Source organism: Paramisgurnus dabryanus, chromosome 5, assembly GCF_030506205.2.
Source record: "Paramisgurnus dabryanus chromosome 5, PD_genome_1.1, whole genome shotgun sequence".
In the NCBI taxonomy this organism is placed as follows: Eukaryota; Metazoa; Chordata; class Actinopteri; order Cypriniformes; family Cobitidae; genus Paramisgurnus; species Paramisgurnus dabryanus.
In genome coordinates, this window is record NC_133341.1 from 39,392,409 (window position 1) to 39,416,159 (window position 23,751).

Below are 23,751 nucleotides of genomic sequence, written 5' to 3' on the forward strand. Positions count from 1 at the left end.
CCAGACAAAGACTTTTATCTTAAAGAATGCATGTTGATTGTTAATCATTTAAACGTGATTGTTAATAATTTAAACGTGAATTTTATCCCTCATTCAATGACCTCTTCAATTAAATGGAGTACTAACTGTAAGTGTTTAAGCCGTCTGTCTGGCACGACCAAAAAAATGATTTAGCAAAACTCATTACCTAAGAAAATCCATGCTTGCTTCTCCCTCCTCCCACTGTCTGCTCAAATTTGGCGAGAAAAGTAAAAGCGGGTTGTAGAGTTTATACATCAGTGCGCTGATGACGCTGCCTTACGTAAACTACGTGACTGAAGCTTCACACTTTCATTCAGCATCCCTCCATAACTCCTGCCATGAGCTTGCTTCACCCCTCAATCCTCCTGGGTAAGTCTAAACTTTATTCTTGTGAATGAATTTATAAATGAACACAACATCCTTTGCGTGCATGCTTTAAAGTTGCATTTAATAACGTGGGGTTTTGTTTCTGCTCGGAGCGCTTTGGTTCCTATGTCTCCTTTATACAAATATATTGTTTTCATATTTATATTATCAGCAGTCGCAGTGGTTGTGAGCGCTGAGCCGCAGCTCCTGCGCGGCTCCTGCAGTTTTGATACGAACAGCTGCGGCTACAGGTCCGACCCGGCGCACGCTGTCTGGACCATAAACGAAGAAGGTATGAGAAGCCAAGTATTTACTCGGTTTGCATCGGGTTCTTTCTCTGATGTTTTATTTGCAACAAGTTGCATGGATTTTAGCTGGCGACAGACATTGCGGTTTAATTTGGGCAAGTGTGAGTTTTAAAATTGTTGCATAACAGTTTCAATGAAGCCTAATGTATTGTGAACAGTGCTAAAATATCTTTGCATAATTGCAACCATTGTATTGCAATAACATGCATTTATTTATAAGGTGTAGTATGAAACATCATGCATGCATTGCAGTACTATCTTTGTTATGCATTGTTTATACTGACCTCGTAAAAAAGTGTGCACAGTTTCTCTCACACTGTTTATAGTGGTTACACATCTGCACTTCTGTGAGTGCAGTGCATGACACAACTATCTGATCTATTTCAGTCTGATTCTGACACAAAACAGCTGCGAAGAGTTGCATGTTGAATGGTCTCCTGTAATACAGAATTAAAAAGAACTAGCATTTATCATCATAACTTATTTGTGCTGTCTTCTAAAAATAGCATCTGCTAAAAACTGTAAGTGATGAACTACTGGGTGGCCTCAGCTGTTGTGTGTAAAGTAGAGGAGACGCGTTTTTGGACAGACTGTGAAGTGAAGTGTATTAAAGGAAGTATAGCCTTGTGAACATACACTGGGCATGTGTCTGGTAAGATGTCTTCGGATGTGGATCGTGTGTGCTGAGTTTTTCTCCCACAGGTCAATAAATATAGACACAAGAGCGGTCAACCAATGTGTGCCTCTGTTTGGTTTCCTAGACAACACATTAACCAAATAGAGTCAGACATCATAGGTTTAGAAAAGTGAAGCCCTTTGCGTATTTTTGCAATATATTCATTCAGCATTTCAAGTCGATCCTTGAGCAATATTAAAGGGGACATATCATGAAAATCTGACTTTTTCCATGTTTAAGTGCTATAATGGGTCCCCAGTGCTATCAACCCAGTAATTTAGTTTTGGTAAATCATTCTCTGCAAGCATATGAAAAAATAGCTCATTGATATTTTGCTTCCCTTGTGATGTCAGAAGGGGATCTTATTATAATAATACTGCCCCTTAATCTGCACTATCCAATCACGGCACTGCCATTTAGTGCAGGGAGAGAGTAATTAATTGATAGCAGAATTGAGTTTAAATTTCAACAAACCCCAATTATGGTGATCAGTGTTTGCATAATCAGCTCATTTGCATTTTAAAGGACACACCCAAAAACGACACATTTTTGCTCACACCTACAAAGTGTCAATTTTAACATTTTATAATAAATTATCTGTGCTGTATTTTGAGCTAAAACTCACATGTACTCTGGGGACACCAAAGATTTATTTTAAATCTTAAAAAAGTCCTGTGAAATGTCCCCTTTAAATGGAAAGTTCACCCAAAAATACAAATTCTGTCATCATTTACTCTCCCTCAAGTTGTTATATACCTGTATAAATGTATTTTTTTTTTCGCTGAACATAAAGGAATAATGATAGAATTTTTATTTTTGTGTAAATTAACCCCGAAGTTTCTGCTAATTTATTTTCCTAGAACTTTTCATCTGCTTTACAGAAAATGCATGTTTCCATGTTACAAAACCAGAATAGTCTGTAATCAGTTTCCAGGAAACAATTTTGTGTTTAAATATTTCAGGGGTTCAGGGCTTAAACATGGCAAATTTTGGGATGTCTGTATAAACTTATTATAATTTAATAAACAAATACTATGGAAATATTGTGATAAACGATGATGAAGATATCTTCATAAAATATGGTAGATTTGTTCCCATTGAATTTCAACGTATTTGTTTTTCCTACTATTGAAGTCAATGGTTACCAGCAGCTGTGTGCTTACCATTATTTATTAAAATATCTTCTTTTGTGTTCATCAGAAAAAAGAAATTGATACCGATTTGGATCAACATGAGGGTGAGAAAATTAAGCATTTTCTTTGGGGGGTGCCGCGAAGGAAAGCACCCTGCACATGCTGAAAAGTTTAAAAAACACTGTCTTACGTGATGGAATATCGCAAGTTATTTTGGCTAAAAGTATCCAGTCTCATATCCAGACTATATCGGGTCTATAATAAACCTAGACTGTGAAATGACGGCTACTGCTTGCTAACTTCAATTTATTACAGTACAAATTATGCAGGTCGCTATTGCTTAGTAACATGAGCACTATATAATGCTACTGTATAGTGGTTATAATCACTTTAAGGCTATTATGCCTACAATGTAGTAAATGAGTATATCATTTAAGAGTAGTTTATTTTATTTATTCATCAAATAGCCATTCAGTAAAAGAATGGAAATATGGGTCAACATTCCCAGAAAGAGTCTGGAGACCACAAAAGCGAACCTGTTAACCTTTTCAAGTTGCATTTTTGGACAGCTGTTGAAATCATTTTATGCATCTGGAGATGCACAGGAGACATTCACAGACTTCAGCCTAATATCTAATACTATAATGCATTTGGCAGACACTTTCATCCACAGTGACTTGTAGTGCATTACAAAGCGATATATTTTATCAGTATGAACGAATGCTCTCTGGGATTGAACCCAAAACCTTTTGCATTGCTAACACAATCTACCATTGAGAATCACTTTATTATCTGCAATGTGGACAATAAAAGCTATGCATGTATGATACATTGACATTCATTCAAAAATAAACCGTACAAGCTGGAAGTGCTCAATATGGCGTCTGTAAAAACAGAAGCCAAGCTTTTAAGTTAAAAGAGACAATCGTCGTCTTTGTTAAAGTACACAAGGCATGAAGTACATGTACTAAAAATGGAGATCGATGACATAATTTCTTTTTAATTTAATTCGATTTCACAATGCATATTGTTCTGAAACAGTTTTACAAACCCCCCCAGTAAGCAACCAGAGGGAAAAACGAAATGGAAAATCTGCAAAGTCGATCATGAAGAACCGAGCTCAGTTGGGAAAGTCCATCTCCACTGACTGGTACTTATTTAAACACATTTATACAAAGATAATCTTTAGGTGTTTTCTGTGACCTCTATGCTAGTCTTAAGAGTTAGGGTCCTGTAAACTGTATGTTGACCTTTGATCTTGTCGGTGGTCTGGTGTAGACTTCAGTCAGGGTTGTTTTTGAGACTGTGAGTGTCTGGTAAAGTTTAGTCTGGCATACGGTGCTATGTCATGTCTAATTTTCACATTCTCCATAGAAAAGGCACATGAGTGATCAACGCCATGGTACAAAACACACACAGGTCGGTTCAACTTAAAAAAAGAATGACTTTAGCATTGCAAATGCATATTGTAGCTCAGAAGTGATTATGAGCCTCGGCTTGACATATAAGAGATTAAGGATCGGTATTTGCTTGTGGACTAAATAAATGAGACAGATCCTGATGCGAGGCCCAAACCAAAGTGTAGGAAATTAGCGTCTGCTTGCAGGAGGGCATGGAAAGAGAAAAGAGGAGGAGACGTGGTCCCCATCTGACACCTGTAATGAATCATTTTCACCATGAGAACAGCTGGAGGGTTTAAAGATCACCAATGCCAGCGGAGGCCAAACACTCTTACATCATGTTGAAGTTGATGCACACACAAAGTAGATCAATTCACAACATCTCAATGGGTTTATTACTTTTTAAACAGACTTAGAATGTACCCAGTTAATTTAATAATTGACATAATATTAAATAACTTTATTTCACTCTAAAATGCTTGGTTATTGGGTCAGAAAGAGACAAACTTAGCCATAGGGGTAAATTACCCCAGAAAATGTTTATAAAACAACCCGCATATAAATTACAACCCATTCAGACAGCTGACGACTACGGAGCCGCATCGGATCAGCTGACTTCAGCTCAGATCCGGCCCAGAGTCGTCTGCTGTCTGGACAACGGGTTGGGGTTGTCTCTTTTTGACCCAATGCTGGGTTGAACATAACCCAATTGTTTGTAGGTGTACAGCATTGTGTGAATTTACGAATATTAATTTTATAAATTCAGATGAAATGGATGTTGGATCTGGACCCAGGACTTGAACACTCAAATCTCCCATGAGTCTCTGTGTCTTATGAATGTGTAGATTACATTTCTGTCATCCTAATATCAATACCACCTGGTTTATTTTTTTAAACACAGCGAGTTAACCGGGGTGCAGCAGGGACCACCGTTCCTTTAATTTACTTTATCTGTTAAGATGTAGCTTGACCCAGATACTTGTGTTTATGGATTATTGGATTTATTTGTCTTTAGAAAACCCATCTCCATTGTTGTAGCCTTGCCAATGAAAATAATGGAGAAAAATGATTTAAACAATTGTGATGTTAAAGTCCCCATGAAATTAAAATGGACAGTTCTTATTTATTATTAATGGAATATAGCAGTGTTCATTATAAACAATTTATCCATGTTGGTCATTATTTTTTTTATTCACGTGCCCTCATAATCTTTAATCAAAATCTGATGTAGTTGCGATCCTTCTCTGATGATGTCAGCTAGACGGCTTGGGCGGAGCATCCACTAACCCCGCCCCATTAACACATTTTTTCTGTTTTTTTATAATTGTATTAAATTTTTATTTTGTTCTTAAACTAATCATGTTTTTTTACTTTGAAACAGGAAGTTAGGGCCGGATATATTAAGTGGCTCCTCCCCATCTTAAAACAGCCAATAGCGTTTAGTTGACCTCATAGCCTTGAAGTGCAGAACGACATCATAAAAATCATTGATCAGACATTAAAATCATTAAAGCAAAAAAAGTACATATACTAAATGGAGATATTAACTCTTTCCCCGCCATTGACGATATCTCGTCAATCAAGAGAAAACGCTTCCCTGCCAATGACGAGATTTTTTGTCTTTCCGCAATACCGCTATTATCCACTAGGCGCCCTTCCGCAACGTTTTAAACCCGGAAGTATTGCCCTATGGCAAGCTGCTGCATGTCCGTGTCTGTTTTAAAGATCGCTCTGAATGGGATCTCTATGAAAAGTCTGTCACAAAAATGGAATTATCTCTGCTTTTTGCTCAAAATTTGGTGTTTTTGCGGAAACCTACCCATATTCAAAAGCTGATTACAAAAGAACCACTGAAGGTAGGATGAAACGTTTTTTTTTTTTTTTTGAAAGCAGAGGGTCTGTTCTTTCATTTGGTATATTGTATGTTTATATATTTAAAGAAGAACATTTTCAGGAAGGCATTAAACTTTGGTGAAAATCATGAAAAACGCTGGCGCTGGCTGGCAACTCTTTTTTAAAAATGCTGACGGTGAAAGAGTTAAACACACAGGTGTACATAGATCTAAAAAAAACGACCTGTATTGAAATGATGATTTCTCTTTCAGGTCGCTTCATTACAGCGGACTCTCTCTATGCCGGTGGTTCAGAGAAGCATGTATTAATAAGTCCAGATCTGGAGCTTCACGACTGGAGCTGTGCACGGATGGTCTATCAGATCACCGGCTCCGGTTCTCTTCAGCTCCACTTACGGCCCGAGGGCGAGAACTTTGACTACATGCTTTGGACGACCAACAATCCTTCAGACAGTTGGCTCATTGCCAGTGTGGACCTCCGCAATATGACCGGGACTTACCAGGTATCAGGCTGATTTTAAGTAAAAGTGAAAGAAAACAGAAGGATTGTTTATGTGATAGTAGCTCAAGAGAACTGTAAGCATCAAAGAGGGTTGGAGTGGTGTTGATCGAAGAAAGGAAATTTTTGTAAATACCAGAGTGAATACGCTGTTTTCATCATTCAGTACACTTGAACTACAGCATGAGTATGTGTAATACTTGTCGAATGTAAACAAACTAATAGCAATTTCCTTTGCTTACTATCAAGCAATATGTGCTATGACGGGAAACTAAATGGATCCATTAAAGATGTTTACAAGTTTGGACATAAATATTTGTTGGAAATGCGTGAACACAACATCCCTACAATGAAAAAATCCACTGATCCTTCTTTTTTAATCCACATTTAACCAAAGCAGTTTATTAGACATGCTGTTTTCATTTTCCTGTTAATGTGATGTCACACTAATAAAGCCCCACCCACAGCCACTGATTTACTGGTTAACTGTACCCAAAAGCTTTTCTAAACCTGTTTGTTGGCACATTGCATTTAAAGGTACAGACATGAAAACAGCACTTTTTTCTGTTTCACAAAAGGTTCTTTGTAGTGATAAAAGGTTCTTTAGATTATGAAATAAACTATTTCTTAAACTTATATTTATCTTTAAAGACTGCTTTGTCTCTTTTACACTACATTTTGATTTTAATTAAAGGGGCGGTGAATTTGTCGATTTTATTGTTTTATACTGTTGCCTGATGTCTACTTATGATGTCCGCTTGGTTTTTACATTCAAAAACATCAAAAACAATAAGTAATAGGCTATTTTGTAACATGGATTAGTGGCTCTCTGGAGAAATGGTTCGTTTGAAGGGGCGTAAACACCCACTGCTATGATTGGACGGCTTCATTCCCCGTCATTACATGTGGGCAAATGTTTTAAAAACATTAATGTGATAAAAATAGCAGCCGAACACAAATATGTTTGAGCCACAAAAGATTCTGGGTGCTAAATATGATACACATAAATGACAATACGTATAGTAAAGTAGAAACAAAACTCAACGTGACTAAATTACCGTATACAACACAGTAAGCGCGCATCAGAATCTAAACTGCGGCTAATAAATCCTTATCAATAACTTTGTATATTTCGATTGTGCTTGTGAAGTTGCTTTTACATTCACGTAATGTTAAATACCACAGTTATATGATAAAAAATAAGCTTTGTTGAGTGTTTGACCTTTCAAACGTAACTCGCCTAAATACCGTATACAACACAGTAAACGGGCATCAGAATCTAAACTGCGGCTGATAAATCCTTCCTTATAACTATTTTTGTATATTTCTACCTTTAAATTACAGTCGTATTGTTAAGTGTTGTACCTTTATTAATCGTTTAATGTTTTTAGTAAATTAAAACGGATGTTACAACAGGACAACTCAAGCAGTCTCTTTTAACAAAGCAATAGTGAAATGCAGTAACTGAAATAAAGTAAAATGTCTTACTGTGTATAATGCTGTGTCATTGTTGTCAGATCCAATATAAGTGGTGCTTTTAATTACAGTCTCTCTGCAAATCCAGCATCGACTTCTTTACAAATGAATCCGTGTACACAAAGTTAACAAACACTCCCCATACGAGCTGGAACTTCTTAAAAAGCAAACTTTTTCCATGCATTTAATGTTATGTTCCAAGCCTCCGAATTAAAGTATTTAGCTTCTGTGTTGTTCCCACGCGGTTCTTCCACAACCGAAAATGCCTTGTTTTACTGGCTTGGTGCCAAAAACTGTTATATTTCAGTAGCACGGACGTTTTCAGTTCTGAAACTTGCAGGATGTTCATTTAAGTATGATGACCTCTTATATAACAAATTATCAAGTTAAAATTGAGTATTTGATTCACTGCTCCTTTAACTTGTTTTTCTCCATTCAGCTATTATTCGAGGGCATTCCCGGCAAAGGAATAGGAAACAGTGTTGCTATTTTTGAAATTCACATTATGCCTGGATTCTGTATAGGTAAGTCCTCGTCCTTTAATCTAATACTGAACTTACAATAACCAGGTAAAAACCTGTACTACGGTTTGCGTAACACGTTTTTATTCTCCGTCATTTTGACGGACAGGGTTGTGAAAAATTCTGTCATATTTATGATCCGTCATTTCATATTTTAATGATAATAATGAATACATTATGTTTTTGTTTACATGTTCAAGAACTTACAAGACGAGCATATACGTTAAAATATGTGTATTACTTTGTGAAGAGAACAGATGAAAAGAGATCTTTTCATGTTCAACTGTATTTAAAACCATCTTGATGCGCATTGAATAATAATGACATTAGATGTTGCGTCTTTACCTCAAATAGACAAAATCTTGTTGCAGTTTGGACGCTTGAACATTTACTGTGGGTTCACACCAGATGCGAGTTCAACGATTTGCGCAAGTAGATTACATAAAAAGTCAATGCAAAGAGGCGATCAGACGCGTCCTCGCGTGGGACGATGCGAATGATGCTATATGGGCGGTGAGTTTGCCGTGAAAACACACGCTATTCGCCTCAAACACGTCTTCGCCCTAGTTCAAAATATTCAACTCTGGCGAAAAATTTGCATGACACGAAGTTAAAACCCGCGAGTAATCTAGAGCGAGTAACGCGATGCCCCACGTTTGGAGTGTATGTAGCATTATGTTGCATTCACACCAGCCGCGTTAGAGGTGGCAAGCGCGAGTGATATACATGTGAAGTCAATGCAAAGACGCGAATAGGCATCCTGCGGCGCGGTACGTGCGAATGACGTGGCGCGAATTGAGTGTTTTGAGCCTTGACACTGATTCTGAACTTTGGCGGATATTAGCGCCACGTTAACCAATCAGGAGCTTGCTCTAGACATGATTACAGGAAGTGAGCGGAGACCGAAATACAAAAACAATGGAGGACATTCAACATCGTTATACAAGACATCTTCGTACTTTCTACAGAAACAGGAATGAAAAGGATCTTATTTGGAAGAAAGTGAGTGAGGAGGTTAAACAATCTGGTAAGTTTACTCAATTTGAGCTATATAAGCCCCTCCCATGACGCGAATTTCCACATGAATGTGGAATAAAGCGAGTAAACTCAAAGAAACGCATTTTTGTCGCCTCTAATGCGTCTGGTGTGAACCCACAGTTAGAGTTTGCTCGCTTCATTCGCACGTGAAAGCCACGCATGAAATTCTAGTCATTCAAGACATTCATGCTGAAATTCGCATCATGGGAGGGGCTTCTGCGACTCCACTCGCTCCCTGTTATCATGTCACTATCAGAGCAAGCTCCTGATTGGTTAACGTGGTGTGAATATCCACCAAAGTTCAGATTTTTTTTAAATCACGCGTTTCATTCGCTCAATTCGCGTGGAATGCGGCATCCGCGCCGTGCCATCCGCACCATTCGCACTGCGCCATTTGCGCATACCGCGTCGCAGGATTCCTATTTGCATATTTGCATTGACTTAACATGGAAATCTCTTTCGGTTGCCGCCTGTTTCGCGCCTGGTGTGAGAGAGAGAGAGAGAGAGAGAGAGAGAGAGAGAGAGAGAGAGAGAGAGAGAGAGAGAGAGAGAGAGAGAGAGAGAGAGAGAGAGAGAGAGAGAGAGAGAGAGAGAGAGAGAGAGAGAGAGAGAGAGAGAGAGAGAGAGAGAGAGAGAGAGAGAGATGCATAAATGATGCATGTGTAAGTTTAATGCTTTGTGTATTTCAGAGTGTAACTTTGAAGAGCATCACTTGTGTGGCTATAGCAATCAATGGAATCCAAATGTGAACTGGTATGTGGGGGGAAGCGTCGCCCGAGACCCTCAGTCAAATCTTCCGAATGACCACACCATGAACAACGAGAGAGGTAATATTACAATAATGTATAATAACTCACAAGCTGAAATAAATCATTGTAACCTAAGCTATCCAAATAGACCAAAAGTTCCTGTCCTTAGGAATGAACTGTGTGAATCTTTTCTTTGTTTTAATTTTCCACCAGGTCATTACATGTACGTGGACTCCGTTTATGCTAAAAGGTTCCAAGAGGTGGCCAAGCTGGTGTCTCCAATGACAACCACTCCATTGGCGGGATGCTTGTCATTTTACTATCAGCGGGACCAAGCCATTGGGAATATCTTTTCCGTCTTTACCAGGGACCAGCTGGGTCACTACGAGGAGATCTGGAAACCTGATGTGTACGCAACGTTACGGTGGAAGTTAGTGCAAGTGGATATTAAAGCACCTCATCCATTAGAGGTCAGTTTGGTTTTACTTGGCTCTAAGTGCGTATATTTCTTCATGTGGGCAGAAACATCTACAAACCTAGCACTGTTTGCAACACACAGGTCATGAGTTCGATCCCGGGAACACACATTAGGATTACAAGTGTTTAGATTGACTTTGGATAAAAACATCTGCCATGTAGATAAGTGTTGATGTTTTAGTATACACTCCATATTTATGATGGATTAAGTAATTGAATTCATCCTTTGCTGTTTCAGTAGATGAAACCTCTTCACTGAGTATTTCACATCTAAATTCTCCAATAAATGAGTAAATATTGCCATAGTGGAATGCAGGACAGCTGTAAATAACACTTTAGAGATGATGGAAAAACTCTCAGAGAGATAGAGAGAGAAAACACTCTTGCAACCTGTTTCCAAATATTTATTCATCTATCTGCAGATTAATGCATGCATCACTGATATTGTGGCATAATAAAAATAGGCGTTGTACACAAATTGTTTTGCTAAGGTTTGCATATGGTGGTGTGTTCTGAATGACAGCTTTCCTAAAATGATGTCCTATTATTTATATTCTCTTATTTATATTCTTTATATTTAAATATCCCAAATACATTAGTCCATAGTTTTTTTTTTTTTGGTACAGAAAGCATTATCAGTCGTAACCAAATGCACTAGAAATAATCCAGCTAAAACTTAATCAGCATGGCACATTTATGTAAATGTAAACATAACTCTGAGCTGAGTTTGCTAAAAGATTTCCAAATGTAGTTCACAGTCTGGTCTTTTTCAGCCCATCATAACATAATCTAAGAGAAAAAGTGTTTGTTTTTCATCTGTAGGAATAATATAAACATGAAATGCTAAGACTGCCATGTTTAAGTGTGAGCCGCCAGCTCTGTAAATAATGAGAGTCTGTAAATCTTCACCAGCTAATAATACAAAAATAACACCACACACAGAACCTCATAGCAATGTAAAGCAAGCCATCTCAAAACTTAAGAAGTTCCAAACATGAATAAAACATTTTCTGCCTTTTTATTAACCTTTTTTGGGCACTTCGTGTGTCTTATTTCAGTTGTTTTGTTTGATTTACTAGGTGGTTTTTGAGGTGGCGTTCAACAGTGCTCGTGGTGGCTACGTCGCTCTGGATGACATCTCGTTTTCTCCAGAGTTTTGCCACACAGAGACAGGTGAGTATGTGAGGATAGTACCCTTTAAAAAGGTCCTAATGTGGACCATTTAGGTTCAGATATGTATACATTTGGTGCCAATATGTACATCTGAGGTACTGATATAGTTAAGAAACTGTTTAGGTGCAAAGGTTTATGTTGTGAAGTATATAATACTTGATGTTAAATTTATAGTACTGTACTTGCTTACCATATTATTTATTGTGGAACTGCACCACTAGGGGCTCTAGTAAGAATGCAGTGTGTTCTGATTATGGGCCCTATTATACACCCGCCGCAATGCGCGACTCAAGTGCCTTTTGCTAGTTTCAACTCGCCGCCTAAAGTCAATTGCGCAATGTTGTTTTTGTTATTTAATGAGCGCGTTAGTAATTTGTGCCTATAAACGGCACACAACGCAATAAGCTTTGTGTGCCGTTAATAGGCACATATTAATAACTTATTACTTATTACATATTACTGCTTATCACAAACATGGATGCGCAGCAGCACACACATTATTTTAAATATGAAACATTAAAGGATTCAAATGTAAAAGATTATTATTAAGTTTCTTGGACATAATTGAGGACCGATTTAAAGGCTACCCCACGGATTTATTGTATATCATGACTTTTTACCTGTGGATATGCTGAGATGAGAACCGTGTAATCTTGTAAAAGCGATGCTTTTAAAAAACTTACAGCGCTGTCAGAGTGCTGAAATGTTTTGGCACACGTTTGTAAATTTGTTATTTTCTGTTTTTTTTACAAATAAAGTTTTTTTAAAGGTAAATAATTTTTTGAGATTACACTGATTATGTAGGCTATTCATACATTTGCAGCAATTAAAGGCCTGATAATTTTACTTCCATGCCCTTTTCTTACAACTTTTAAAGGTTTTAATACCAAAAAATTTCAATTGAAATTACAATTTCAATACAAATGAAAACAACGCTGTTTTTTACATCAATCTTAAACTGGTGCTCTTCTTCCTTTGTTTAGGTTTTTAGTTTACAAATTCCATCATCTAAATAGGGAATCGGCATGGCGCAACTGGCTTTTAAAGGGGATGAGAGCTGAGACTCTCATTGATTTATTGCACGTTATGCCCAAAACACACCCATTACTCATTACGAAAATAGGAACAACACTTTTTAGACTGTGCGCTGGGCGCACAAACCATTTTTTCCATTGTTAAATTAGCAAAAGTGGATTCGGACATGCCCTTTAGACCGTGCGTCGTACGCTTTCGACAATGCACTTAGATTGTTAAAATAGTGAAAACCCATTTTTTGACAATTTTTCCTGACAGTGCACAGATGAACATTTTCCCTTTTATTTCACAGCTTCTCGCCACATAAGTAAATAATTGAACACAAAACCATTATTTCAGATATTTTATAAGCTCATTTGTAACATATGCAAACCTTTAGTGAAGAAAAAACTTTTCCAAGTCAAGGCACGAAGTTCTGAAAAAACAAACATGCATTTGGTTTAATAATTTGTCAATTTAATCGCATACTATTAACACTTTCCCCGCCATTGACGAGTTATTTTGTCAATTAAGAAAAAAGTTTTTTTCAGTTTGTTTGTTTGAAAGCAGAGGGTCTGTTCTTTCATTTGATATAATTGCATGAATGACACATTTTCTGGAAGGCATTAAACATTTTTGAAAATCCTAAAAAAAATTGGCGCTTGGCTGGCAACTTTTTTTAACTCTTTCGCCGCCATTGACGAGATATCTCGTCAATTAAGAGAAAACGCTTCCCCGCCAACGACGAGATTTTCCGTCGTTCCGCAATACCGCTAATACCTTCTGCAACTTTTTAAACCCGGAAGTATTGCCCTATGGCAAGCGGCTGCATGTCCGTGTCTGTTTTAAAGATCGCTCTGAATGGGATCTCTATGAAAAGTCCGTCAAAAAAATGGAATTATCTCTGCTTTTTGCTCAAAATGTGGTGTTTTTGCAGAAACCTACTCATATTCAAAAGCTGATTACAAAAGAACCACTGAAGGTAGGATGAAACGTTTTTTTGTTTTTGTTTGAAAGCAGAGGGTCTGTTCTTTCATTTGGTATATTGTATGTTTTTTATATTTAAAGAAGAACATTTTCTGGAAGGCATTAAACTTTGGTGAAAATCATGAAAAACGCTGGCTGGCAACTTTTTAAAAAAACGCTGGCAGTGAAAGAGTTAAATGATGGCGGGAAAAGAGTTAATTTAATGCATACTTTAGATTGAATTTATTTATTATTTATATACCTACTAGCAGTACCCGAATGAGACCGTGTTATCAGTTTGTTATCAGGGAATAAAAAAACCTTGGGATGTCAGCACTGGCCAATCAGAATCAAGCATTCTGGAATGCAGTGTAATAATCCCAGATAACAAACGCCTTAAGGTACATTCACATTATAAGCGACTTTGTCGCTGTGTGTCGCTCGTCTCATTTAAAAGAGATGTTTTTAAATCATGTTGTCATAAACAAATGAGTACCGTCCACTCCAGTAACTGAAGAGAGATGGATGACGTGAACTCCACTGCTTTGTTCTCATTGGTAGTCGCTCCCAAAAGAGTTAAAAATTTCTCAACTTTGTCGCGCAAGTGGACAAACCCCATCTAGTTGCCACTGACCACTGTCGCTCGTGGCCCCGGAAGTCGTCAAGCTTCCATTGAAATCAATGAGATTGCGTCGCTCTGCTAGTCGCTGCTAGTCTGAATGGAGCTAAATCTGGGTACTGTGAGTCATCTTAACAAATGCAGATTAATATTTACAAATAAATTTAATATAAATATGCCTAATTATTAACAAATGATTCAACCAAACCAGATAATAAAATTTGTCAAATATTTTTTTTCATATAATAACTCATGTGGCAAGTAGCTGATCGTTATCGCAGAATCAGTAGTAGTCCTGCACCCTGCTAGGTTTATTCTGCGCTAACAACCGGCTGGTTCTACATTATCCATTACAAAACATACTATCTGCAGCTGTACATAATCTAATAAACCATAACCTGTGTGTGTGTGTGTGTGTGTGTGTGTGTGTGTGTGTGTGTGTGTGTGTGTGTGTGCCGGCGAGCTCTAAATCATAGCAAGTTTTTATGGCTACACTTCAAGGTAACCTGCTGGACATCTGTTCAATCTTTACAGACATGTCTTTTTGGTCTAGATTCTTGCGTGCTTTAAAGTTTCTTATCATGCATATCTGATCATAAGAATCAAATGCCTGTTTTTAATTGTACTTTAGGAAGAAACATAACAAAATATTCACTTTGTCTACAAAATTTTCCAGTATGTACAGCAATCTGGGATAAAACCCCAGTATCTTGCCCTGTCTTTGCAGCTGTTTATATTGACCATTGTTATATATATTATCATTATATTATATTATATTACACACACACACATACAGTATATATGATTGGGCATGCACCTATAATTGGCAGCAGCAGATTAAAGCAATTTTTTCCACTATCAGACATTAGCCAATTGTTTAAAAACTATGAGCCCTATTTTAACGATCTGAAACGCAAGTGCAAAGCGCAAAACGCAAGTGACTTTGTGGGCGGATCTTGGGCGCTGTTGCTATTTTCCCGGCGGGTGAAATAACTCTTGCGCCAGGCGCAAATCAATAAGGGGTTGGTCTGAAGTCGGTTCATTATTCATAGGTGTGGTTTGGGCGTAACGTCAAATAAACCAATCAGAACGCTATCCAACATTCCCTTTAAACGCAAGGGTGCAAGTTCCATGACGGGTTGCTATTATTATGACGGATTTACCAGGCGCACGCCAGGAGCGGTTCACAGCCGAGGAGATCGACGTTCTTGTAAGAGCAGTCAAAGACAGAGAAGTTGTTTTGTATGGGGATGGGAGAAACCCGCCCAAATCAGCGTCCGTTAAACAGGCGTGGGAGGAAATAGCCACAATTGTCTCATCAGCTGGCATCCCCAGGACGTTGCGCCAAGCGCTACAATGATGTCAGGAGACGGGGGAATCCCAAGCTTGCCAGCATAAATCGGGCACGCCGTGTAACGGGAGGTGGATCTGCCTCAGGACCTGACGCCAGCAGAGGACATTGCTGCGTCCACCCTCACCGCTGAAAGGGTTTGGGGGCTTTGAAATCGGACCCAAGAAACGCAGTCATGTGTTAATATTTTTTTATTGTAACAATTTATGATTTGCAAAAATAATCTGTGAAGATAAGATAAGCAAAGTGTATGCGCGTTGTGCACGCTATACATTATGGTCAAGCATGCGCCCTTAAAATAGCATAATGAACAACGCTCAATGTGCCACTGACTTTAGACTAGTTTTTTTTGGTCAGTGGCGCAATTGTTTTTTGAAACTGCAAAATAGCATCAGGGATGGTTTGCGCCGGAACACGCCTCCTTTTTTGCGCTGAACCGCCCAGGGAGCGCAAGTTCATTCCCTAGTTTGCCGACGTGCGTCTGTGGAGGGAAAAACCCTGCAAAATAGGAATGATACATGCGTCACTGACAAAGTCAATTGCGCTGGGTGCAAGATAGGGCCCAAGGTGTGATTTTTTTGTAACAATGATGACAGAATTGCAGTTTGTATTCCCTGGATTTTACGATTTAAAGACATAATACTTTCAATTCAAAACAATGAGTAAAAGCAAAACATCAGTATCTATTGGCAGTATCTATATAGTTATTCGGTAATTGAATATCGGCACAGAAATTTTGTATGAGTATGAAAAATTGTGTAAGGGAATTAAAATATTTTTCATTTTAAAAATAAATAATTAAATAAGAATAAGAAGTCCCTGGCCTCACAAATTGTCTGTGCACATCCCTGTAATCATTCATTGTATTTTTTATCTAATATTTGTCAAATAAAAAAGGTGGCTTTAATATTGCTGCATAACAGGACATTTTCTTGTCATCTTATTATAAAAAAACACACTGAAATGTTTCCTTTTAGTCAGCAGTTTAAATAGATGTTCAGTAGGAGTTTTTCATTTGGCAAGGTGGTTTGGTGTGATTTATGTTTCAGAGCCACCGTTTGACCCATCTATTGCCAACTGTGACTTTGAAGAAGACCTCTGTCAGTATTACCAGGAGCAGGCGGGAGGTTCAGTGTGGAACAGAGTCTCTATTAAACCAAACGTTTACCGCATGGGAGATCACACTACAGGCACTGGTGTGGATGAGACGTTCTTCAAATATTTCTTTAAATGTTTATCTTGATCTAAATGCAGCTTGCTCACAGTGAAGCCTAGAAGAACCGTTTTGGTTCCTTGAAGAACCATTTAGTCAAAGGTTCTTCAAAGAACCATTTCTTTTATAATCTAAAGAACCTTTTATGACCTTAAATGAACCTTTTGTGAGGCAGAAAGGTTCTTCAGATGCGTTAAAGAACCATTTAGACAGAAAAGGTTCTTCTATAGCACCGTGAAGCACCTTTCTTTTTAAGATTGTGTGTACAGTGTTTTAGGCCAGGGGTCTTTAAACTGGGGTCCCAGAAGGGTCCGCCAGAAGGTCCAAGGGGGTCTCCAGAACATTTTAGAGGAAAAAACTAAGTAATTGAATTGTAAAAGTCTACTAGTATAAAATTAAGTTTGGAAACAATGTTTAATGTTTCTTCATGCAAAAAATATATGATTATATAATTTCTATATATTGTAAAAAGAGGGTTCCCTCGCAAAAGGTTCCTCATATATGTTTTTTTTTTTTTTGCAATAATAAAGTTTCCTTAAACTCTTTAAAGTACCACATTATACAATCTAATTAGCATATAACATGCATATTTAATTTTCACATTGTTCATAGTATTCATAATAAATTAAAAGAGATAAACTTTAAATTATCATACAAAATCATCTTTGATGTATTGAGATATCGTTTCAATAACATAATGATTGTAATAGGAATGTAAAATTGTTTCATCTCTAATCTATGGGTTACATCTGCAGGGTCTTTCCTCATGGCCAACACTCGCTTCAGCCCTCGTCTAGAGTACGTGGGTCATCTTTTTGGACCCTACCTACCGGGGAACCACAAATACTGCCTCAGGTTTTACTATGCCCTGCACGGCTTCACGAAAATAGATAACGCTCTCGCTCTCTACATCTATGAGGAAAACAACATAGCTCAGGAGAAAATCTGGAGTGTATCTGAGAGATCTAGAGATGTGTGGACAGAAGTGGAGGTGACCTACATGAAGCCAATGCCTACAAAGGTAAGTGTCAACTGAGGGATCATGAATGAAGCGTTCAGATGCAAAACCCTCTGCATCTGAGATGCTTTTTGTAAATGAACTAAATGTTTGGGTTCAGTAACTACACTCAAATGGCAATGAAAAGGTTATAAGTCAGTAATTGAAATGATTTATTTTCACAAGCGTCACTTTAATCATTTCATTGCTATTTAACAAGTCTGACTGTATTTCTTTGCAAAACCCTCTAAGTGCATTCCTAAAAAAATCAACTTCTTTGGACAAAACATAGTAGAAACTTGCCAAATCTGTTGGGCATGTGACTGCCACATTCGGGTTGTTTTTAGATCCAAGTACTCACAATGGAAACAAGTTTAAAGATGGCGTGTGCTAATTTTGGCGGCATCTAGTGGTGAGATTGCGAATTTCAACCAACAGCTCACCCCTCAATTTCAAAACGCATACGTTAGCCACCACAGGACAAACATGTCATCGCCTGAGACAACGTAGGGACGAAACGTGCTCCGTAGATCAGTTTGTCCGTTTATGGCTACTGCAGAAACATGACAGTGACTTTAATGTAAGGAGACCCGCAGTGTATGTAGATAAAGTGTCTTATTTTAAATTAATAAAACACTACAGTTCATTATTTAAGGCTTTTATACACCACTGATACGCCTCTTAAAAGTTACACAATGTACCTTTAAATGTGATCCACAGTCATTTTGTCTTCTGTGCACTTTGAAGACTTTGCTGAAAAATCGAACGTGCGATTAATGGATTTTGGCAACAAAGCTATTTCTGAATGGCCTGAGGCCGGGATTAAGGGGATTTAAAGTGAAAGTATTTGATGAACGTATAATACGTGCCGAGAGCATTCGGTCAATATTATTATCTCAATTTTGACAGAGGTGGTGTTTAGCGGCCATAAACAATATGAAGGTTTTGTATTATTTAGACTAGGGGTGATGGAAGGACATTTTGATAAGTGCTACTGTATATCATCAAATATAATCATAGCAAAAACAGTCTGAAGGCGTCTTTGTTTTGAGAAGACTTTTTGAAATGATAAGCTGCCATCAATCTTTTATTGCACTTTGGGTCACCCTGAGAAATATTTAAAGGGACTTCAAGTGAATTTTTGTAGTAAGCCCAGGGATTCAGACTTTTAGCAAGAATAATTGAATAGCAATTAATTTTATGCTGCAGTATGTCAGGAATAGCACACCAAAATAACATTGATATCTTTTCTTTAGTTGTAAAACGTTTAAAATAGCCCAGAAAATCAAAAGGTTTGAATTTAAAATGAGGTCTGTATGCATCTGGCGGATGCTTTCATGCAAAGTTATTTACATCGCATTTATAGGTTCTATAGTATTTGTGTGACCTCTGGCAGTTGAACTCACAAGCTGATAAATAACTTTGGTTATGAATGAATTATTGCTTTTAAAATAGCGCTTAAACGTAACACTCAGGGTTAGTTGAGTGTAAAGTTCTGTGCTTTATTACGAAGGTCATGATCTTATTTTAACTTCATTAATGTTTATCCTGTATCCCTGTCTGAATAGCTCATATTTTGTGTTCTTACCGTTGCATTCATTTTCCTTTAAGGTGGTATTTGTCAGCATCTGCAGAAACTTCTGGGACTGTGGAATTCTCTCTCTGGACGATATCACCGTGACACTCGGAGACTGTCGGATTGCTACAGGTACGTGCATCTTTCGATAGGGGTAAAGAGTTGATGAGAAACATCCTCTAGGAACATTTTGTTTGAAAAAGGTTCGTGAATAAATGTAAAAATTCATTACATGCCTCTGAGTATTTGGTTTAAAGCCACAAGAGTTGTGCACCTACATTATCCCAAAAGTTGCCAAGGATTTGCAAATCCAGAGAATGTATGTTTAACACACACTGCAAAAAAAAATTTTCAAGAAAAAAAATTCTTAGTATTTTTGTCTTGTTTTCAGTAAAAATAAGTCCAAAAATAGACCAAAAATATCAAATTTAAGTGATTTTGTGCATAAATCAAGACAAAAAAATCTGCCAATGGGGTAAGCAAATTTTTCTTGAATTTTTCTTGAATTTAGTGTTTAAGAAAAAAGTTTTTATTTACTAAAATTCTTTTTTGCTCACCCCATTGGCAGATTTTTTCAGATGATTTTCTTACTTAGTATTTTTGTCTTGTTTTAAGTAAAAATATCTATACATTTTAATATCAAGATGCATTTTCTTGGTGAGCAAAATGACCTAAAAAATAAGTCTAGTTTTTAGACAAATTTAAGTGAATTTGTGCATAAATCAAGCAAAAATAAAAATCTGATAATGCACTGCGAAAATGATTTTCATGAAAAAAAAAAAGTATTTTTGTCTTGTTATCAGTAAAAATATCTAAATATTCTTAAATTGAGATGCTTCTTCTAGATGAGCAAAACGACCCAAGAAAATAAGTCTAGTTTTTAGACCAAAATATCAAATTTAAGTGATTTTGTGCATAAAACAAGCAAAAAAATCTGCCAATGGGGTAAGCAATTTTTTTTTCTTAAACACTAAATACAAGAAAAATGCAAGAAACATTTTAGGAAAATTCTGTCTTTAATGGAGAGTAACTAATAATAATTTGTTTATAGAGTAAAAGCTTTAAGAGTAAGCTTTGATTGAATAAGTATTTTCATGTACTTATGCACTTTCAGGGCGTTTTCACATTAGCACTTTTGGTGCGCACCCGGGTTCGATTGACATCAGAGTTCGGTACATTTGGATGATGTGAACGCTGTCTTCCGAACTCGGGTGCGCACCCGCGAAACGTACTCGAGTCCGCTTAAAAAGGGTGGTCTGGGGTTCGTTTCATGTGAACTCCAGATCGGTTCGCTGCTAATGTGAGCGCAATCGTACCAAATCGCGGAAGTGAACAGCTGTTAATTACGTATTATATGGAATATCCCACCAAAAAAGACGTGTGTGTTTGTGTGCGTGCACTTACCTTGACAACAAAATGCATAGAATCCTTGCTTGAGTTTTGTTCTTATTTTTTTAAACCTTTGGTTTTGTTTTCAAAGAAATAATACAGAAACGCACTTTCGTCTGTCTGCCCCAAACATACTAAAGTCGTTTCGATGACAACGGGCTGTCCGCCGATGTCAATTTTTGCGGAGGCTTTCAGAAATCATCGCTGCGTCCCAAATCGCCTACTTCCATACTATATAGTAGGCAAAGAGTACGAGAAGTAGTGCTTTTCGCCTACTATATAGTATGGAAGTATGCGGTTTGGGACCCAGCCCATCTCTTGTCCTCTTCTCGTTTACAGCGGTTACCAAGCAACATGAGAACGCGCCGGCTGCAGCTTGATGATGCAAGCGTACTGCGGTTCGGATGCAAAAATAATATGTGAACACAGTCCATGGGGGGCATGGGGAGGGGGGAGCAATCGAACTCGGGTTCGGACCAGGCAATCGCACCAAATGTGAAACCGTCCTTAAACCACAACTCTTCGTCTAGGTCCGGTCCAGCACGACCTAACGTTAATGCGTAGTGACGTAGGGAGGTCACGTGTTACATATATAAAACGCACATTTGCGGAGCATTGTAAACAATAAACTGACACAAAGACATTCATTAGTATCAGTTGACATACAACAACGTAGGAACGGTCCTCTTTCAACACACTTGTAAACACTGGGGCGTAGTTTCGCGTTCGTCCTCTGTGACCTCTTGAAGTCATGACGTATTGCGTGGGGTCACGCTGACGCATCACGACCGGATCTAGACGAGTTGTTGTGCTTTAAAAGTGCATATTTTTTATTTTTATTGTCAAAAATGACAATCGTTTCGCTAGATAAGACCCTTATGCCTTGTTTGGGATCGTTTATAGTCCTTTGAAACTGTTGGTGTCTATTAAAGTCCATTAAAATGAGAAAAATCCTGCAATGTTTTCCTCAAAAAACATAATTTCTTCTCGACTGAACAAAGAAAGACATCAACATTTTTGGATGACATGGTGGTGAGTAAATTATCTGGATTTTTCTTTTAAGAAAATGGACTATTCCTTTAAAACAATGTGGCTTAGAAAATGGGCAAGGCCCCGTCCACAGCATTGAAGAACATCTGCCTTTACAAACATAGAAATTATATGGGCTGTGCCGGTTTCGGTGGACAGAAATAGTTTCAGACATGAAACAGTGTATGGCCGAGTAACTTAACTATCCCAAAACAGGTTACCCTTCAATTATTGTTATATTTTTTTATATTTCAGTATATATTTTTTGCTCTGTGTAGGACCACTGAAGCCACCTCCTGGTCATTGCAACTTTGAAACGGGGGACTGTGGCTTCACCCAGAAAACCAAAATAAAGAAGGGACGTTGGTTACGAATTAGGGGACAGACACCTACGTCCTATACAGGTCCCAAGGGGGACCATACCTTAGGGGTAGGTGAGTCAACTCTATGTCTCGGTGTAAAAAATATTATAATTTAACTCAAAGCTGCTTTATAGACCACTAAGTCTTGTCCCCTGATTTCAAGGCAACTTCATGTACATCGAAGCGTCTCACATGATAGCCGGTCAGTCGGCTCGACTGATGTCAACTGAGCTCAGGGGTTCATTCGGACCTCAGTGTCTGACCTTTTTCTATCACATGTACGGCTCGGGCACAGGGACCCTAAAAGTGCTGCTCCATGAGGGTTACAAGGAGCGAACGCTGTGGTTGAGACGAGGAGAGCAAAGCGTGTCCTGGATGAAGGCCACAGTAGATTATGAATGTTACAGGAGACATTGGGTTAGACATATACAGTACACAACACATGCATGATCACTATGGACATCACTTTGTTTCGGCAAAGCTTTAATGCCTAATTTGGTTGCAGGTCATATTTGAAGCTATCCGAGGACCGTCATTAAGAAGTGACATCGCTATTGATGATATTGTCTTTAAAAATGGACCTTGCAAAGGTGAGCGAACAAAACTTTTAGGTAAACAACGAAACGGTGTTGCTACAATCCAATACACGGTGCACTTTCTTGCATTGAATAAATGGGTATATAAATGCCTTCTTATGTACACTGTAGTCTCGACTGATCACATCTACATAATTTATGTGCCTTTCTTTTTCTTTAGATTTTGGAGACAACATTCAATACTCAGGATTCTCTGAAAACTTTAATGAGATTGAGTACTGAGTATGAAATTTGTTTTTATTTTTGTGACGTTTATGACTGCAGGGGAGAACATTTGTTTCCTAGATTTAAGTTTTTACGGTGGATGGTACAATGTCTTTGGGTGATATTTTTGGGTTTTGTTGGAAATAGCTTGTTTTTGTGTATTTTTTGTGTGTGTGTTGTTGACATTACCCAGCATGCTGCTAGGTATTCATTTTTGACAATCTATTTGCTGATGCAAATGTTTTTCTTAGCTCATTATTTACAGGTTATTAGTTGTATACATTCTCACTCATTGTGTAACATTGTGTAATAACAATTTTTGTTTTAATTAAAAAGTCTGTGTAATTTTTTTCTTTAATTGCATATTCTGTATTAGAAAAAGCCCATCAGGACTTTCAGAAATACAACAGCAGCTATACATTCAGCAATATATATATATATATATATATATATTTATACCATGGTCTGTTTAAATACTCGATTCTGATTGGCTGGAAGGTGTGCATTAAAACCGTTTAACGCACAGGTAGTTCCAGTCAGTTTGATTAAAGTTAGAAATTAATCCACTACTATAAACATTGGTAACCATAGTAACACAGTTACACTTGCAGAGAGAGCGAGAGAGAGATTTCCAACTGTTTGATTTTTGTTTTCATTTAATTTAATCCATTTCAATAAATGTAATGTGTCCTTATATAGTAATCGTGGTTAGAGACGTCGGTTTTATTTCACACTTTACATAATT

General features: G+C 37.6%; 1 protein-coding gene across 1 annotated transcript; it reads left to right on the forward strand.

Moving 5' to 3' along the window:
- Window positions 1–250: 250 nt before the first annotated feature.
- mamdc2a (MAM domain containing 2a) lies at window positions 251–23,424 on the forward strand. The gene is made up of 14 exons (XM_065284646.1): window positions 251–390; window positions 560–679; window positions 6,010–6,260; window positions 8,172–8,256; window positions 9,981–10,118; window positions 10,254–10,510; window positions 11,597–11,690; window positions 16,690–16,836; window positions 17,609–17,874; window positions 19,462–19,558; window positions 22,123–22,278; window positions 22,370–22,623; window positions 22,712–22,796; window positions 22,963–23,424. The coding sequence occupies exons 1-14, from the start codon at window positions 360–362 to the stop codon at window positions 23,022–23,024; spliced, it is 2,043 nt and encodes a 680-aa protein (XP_065140718.1). The 5' UTR covers window positions 251–359; the 3' UTR covers window positions 23,025–23,424.
- The last annotated feature ends 327 nt before the right edge of the window (window positions 23,425–23,751 follow it).

What these genes read in the sequence shown, in the direction of transcription:
- mamdc2a (XM_065284646.1), top strand. Translation starts at nt 360, where the DNA reads ATGAGCTTGCTTCACCCCTCAATCCTCCTGG. An exon ending in TGAAGCCAATGCCTACAAAG is followed by an intron (nt 17,875 to 19,461) that starts GTAAGTGTCAAC and finishes TTTTCCTTTAAG; the next exon opens with GTGGTATTTGTCAGCATCTG. An exon ending in TAAAAATGGACCTTGCAAAG is followed by an intron (nt 22,797 to 22,962) that starts GTGAGCGAACAA and finishes CTTTTTCTTTAG; the next exon opens with ATTTTGGAGACAACATTCAA.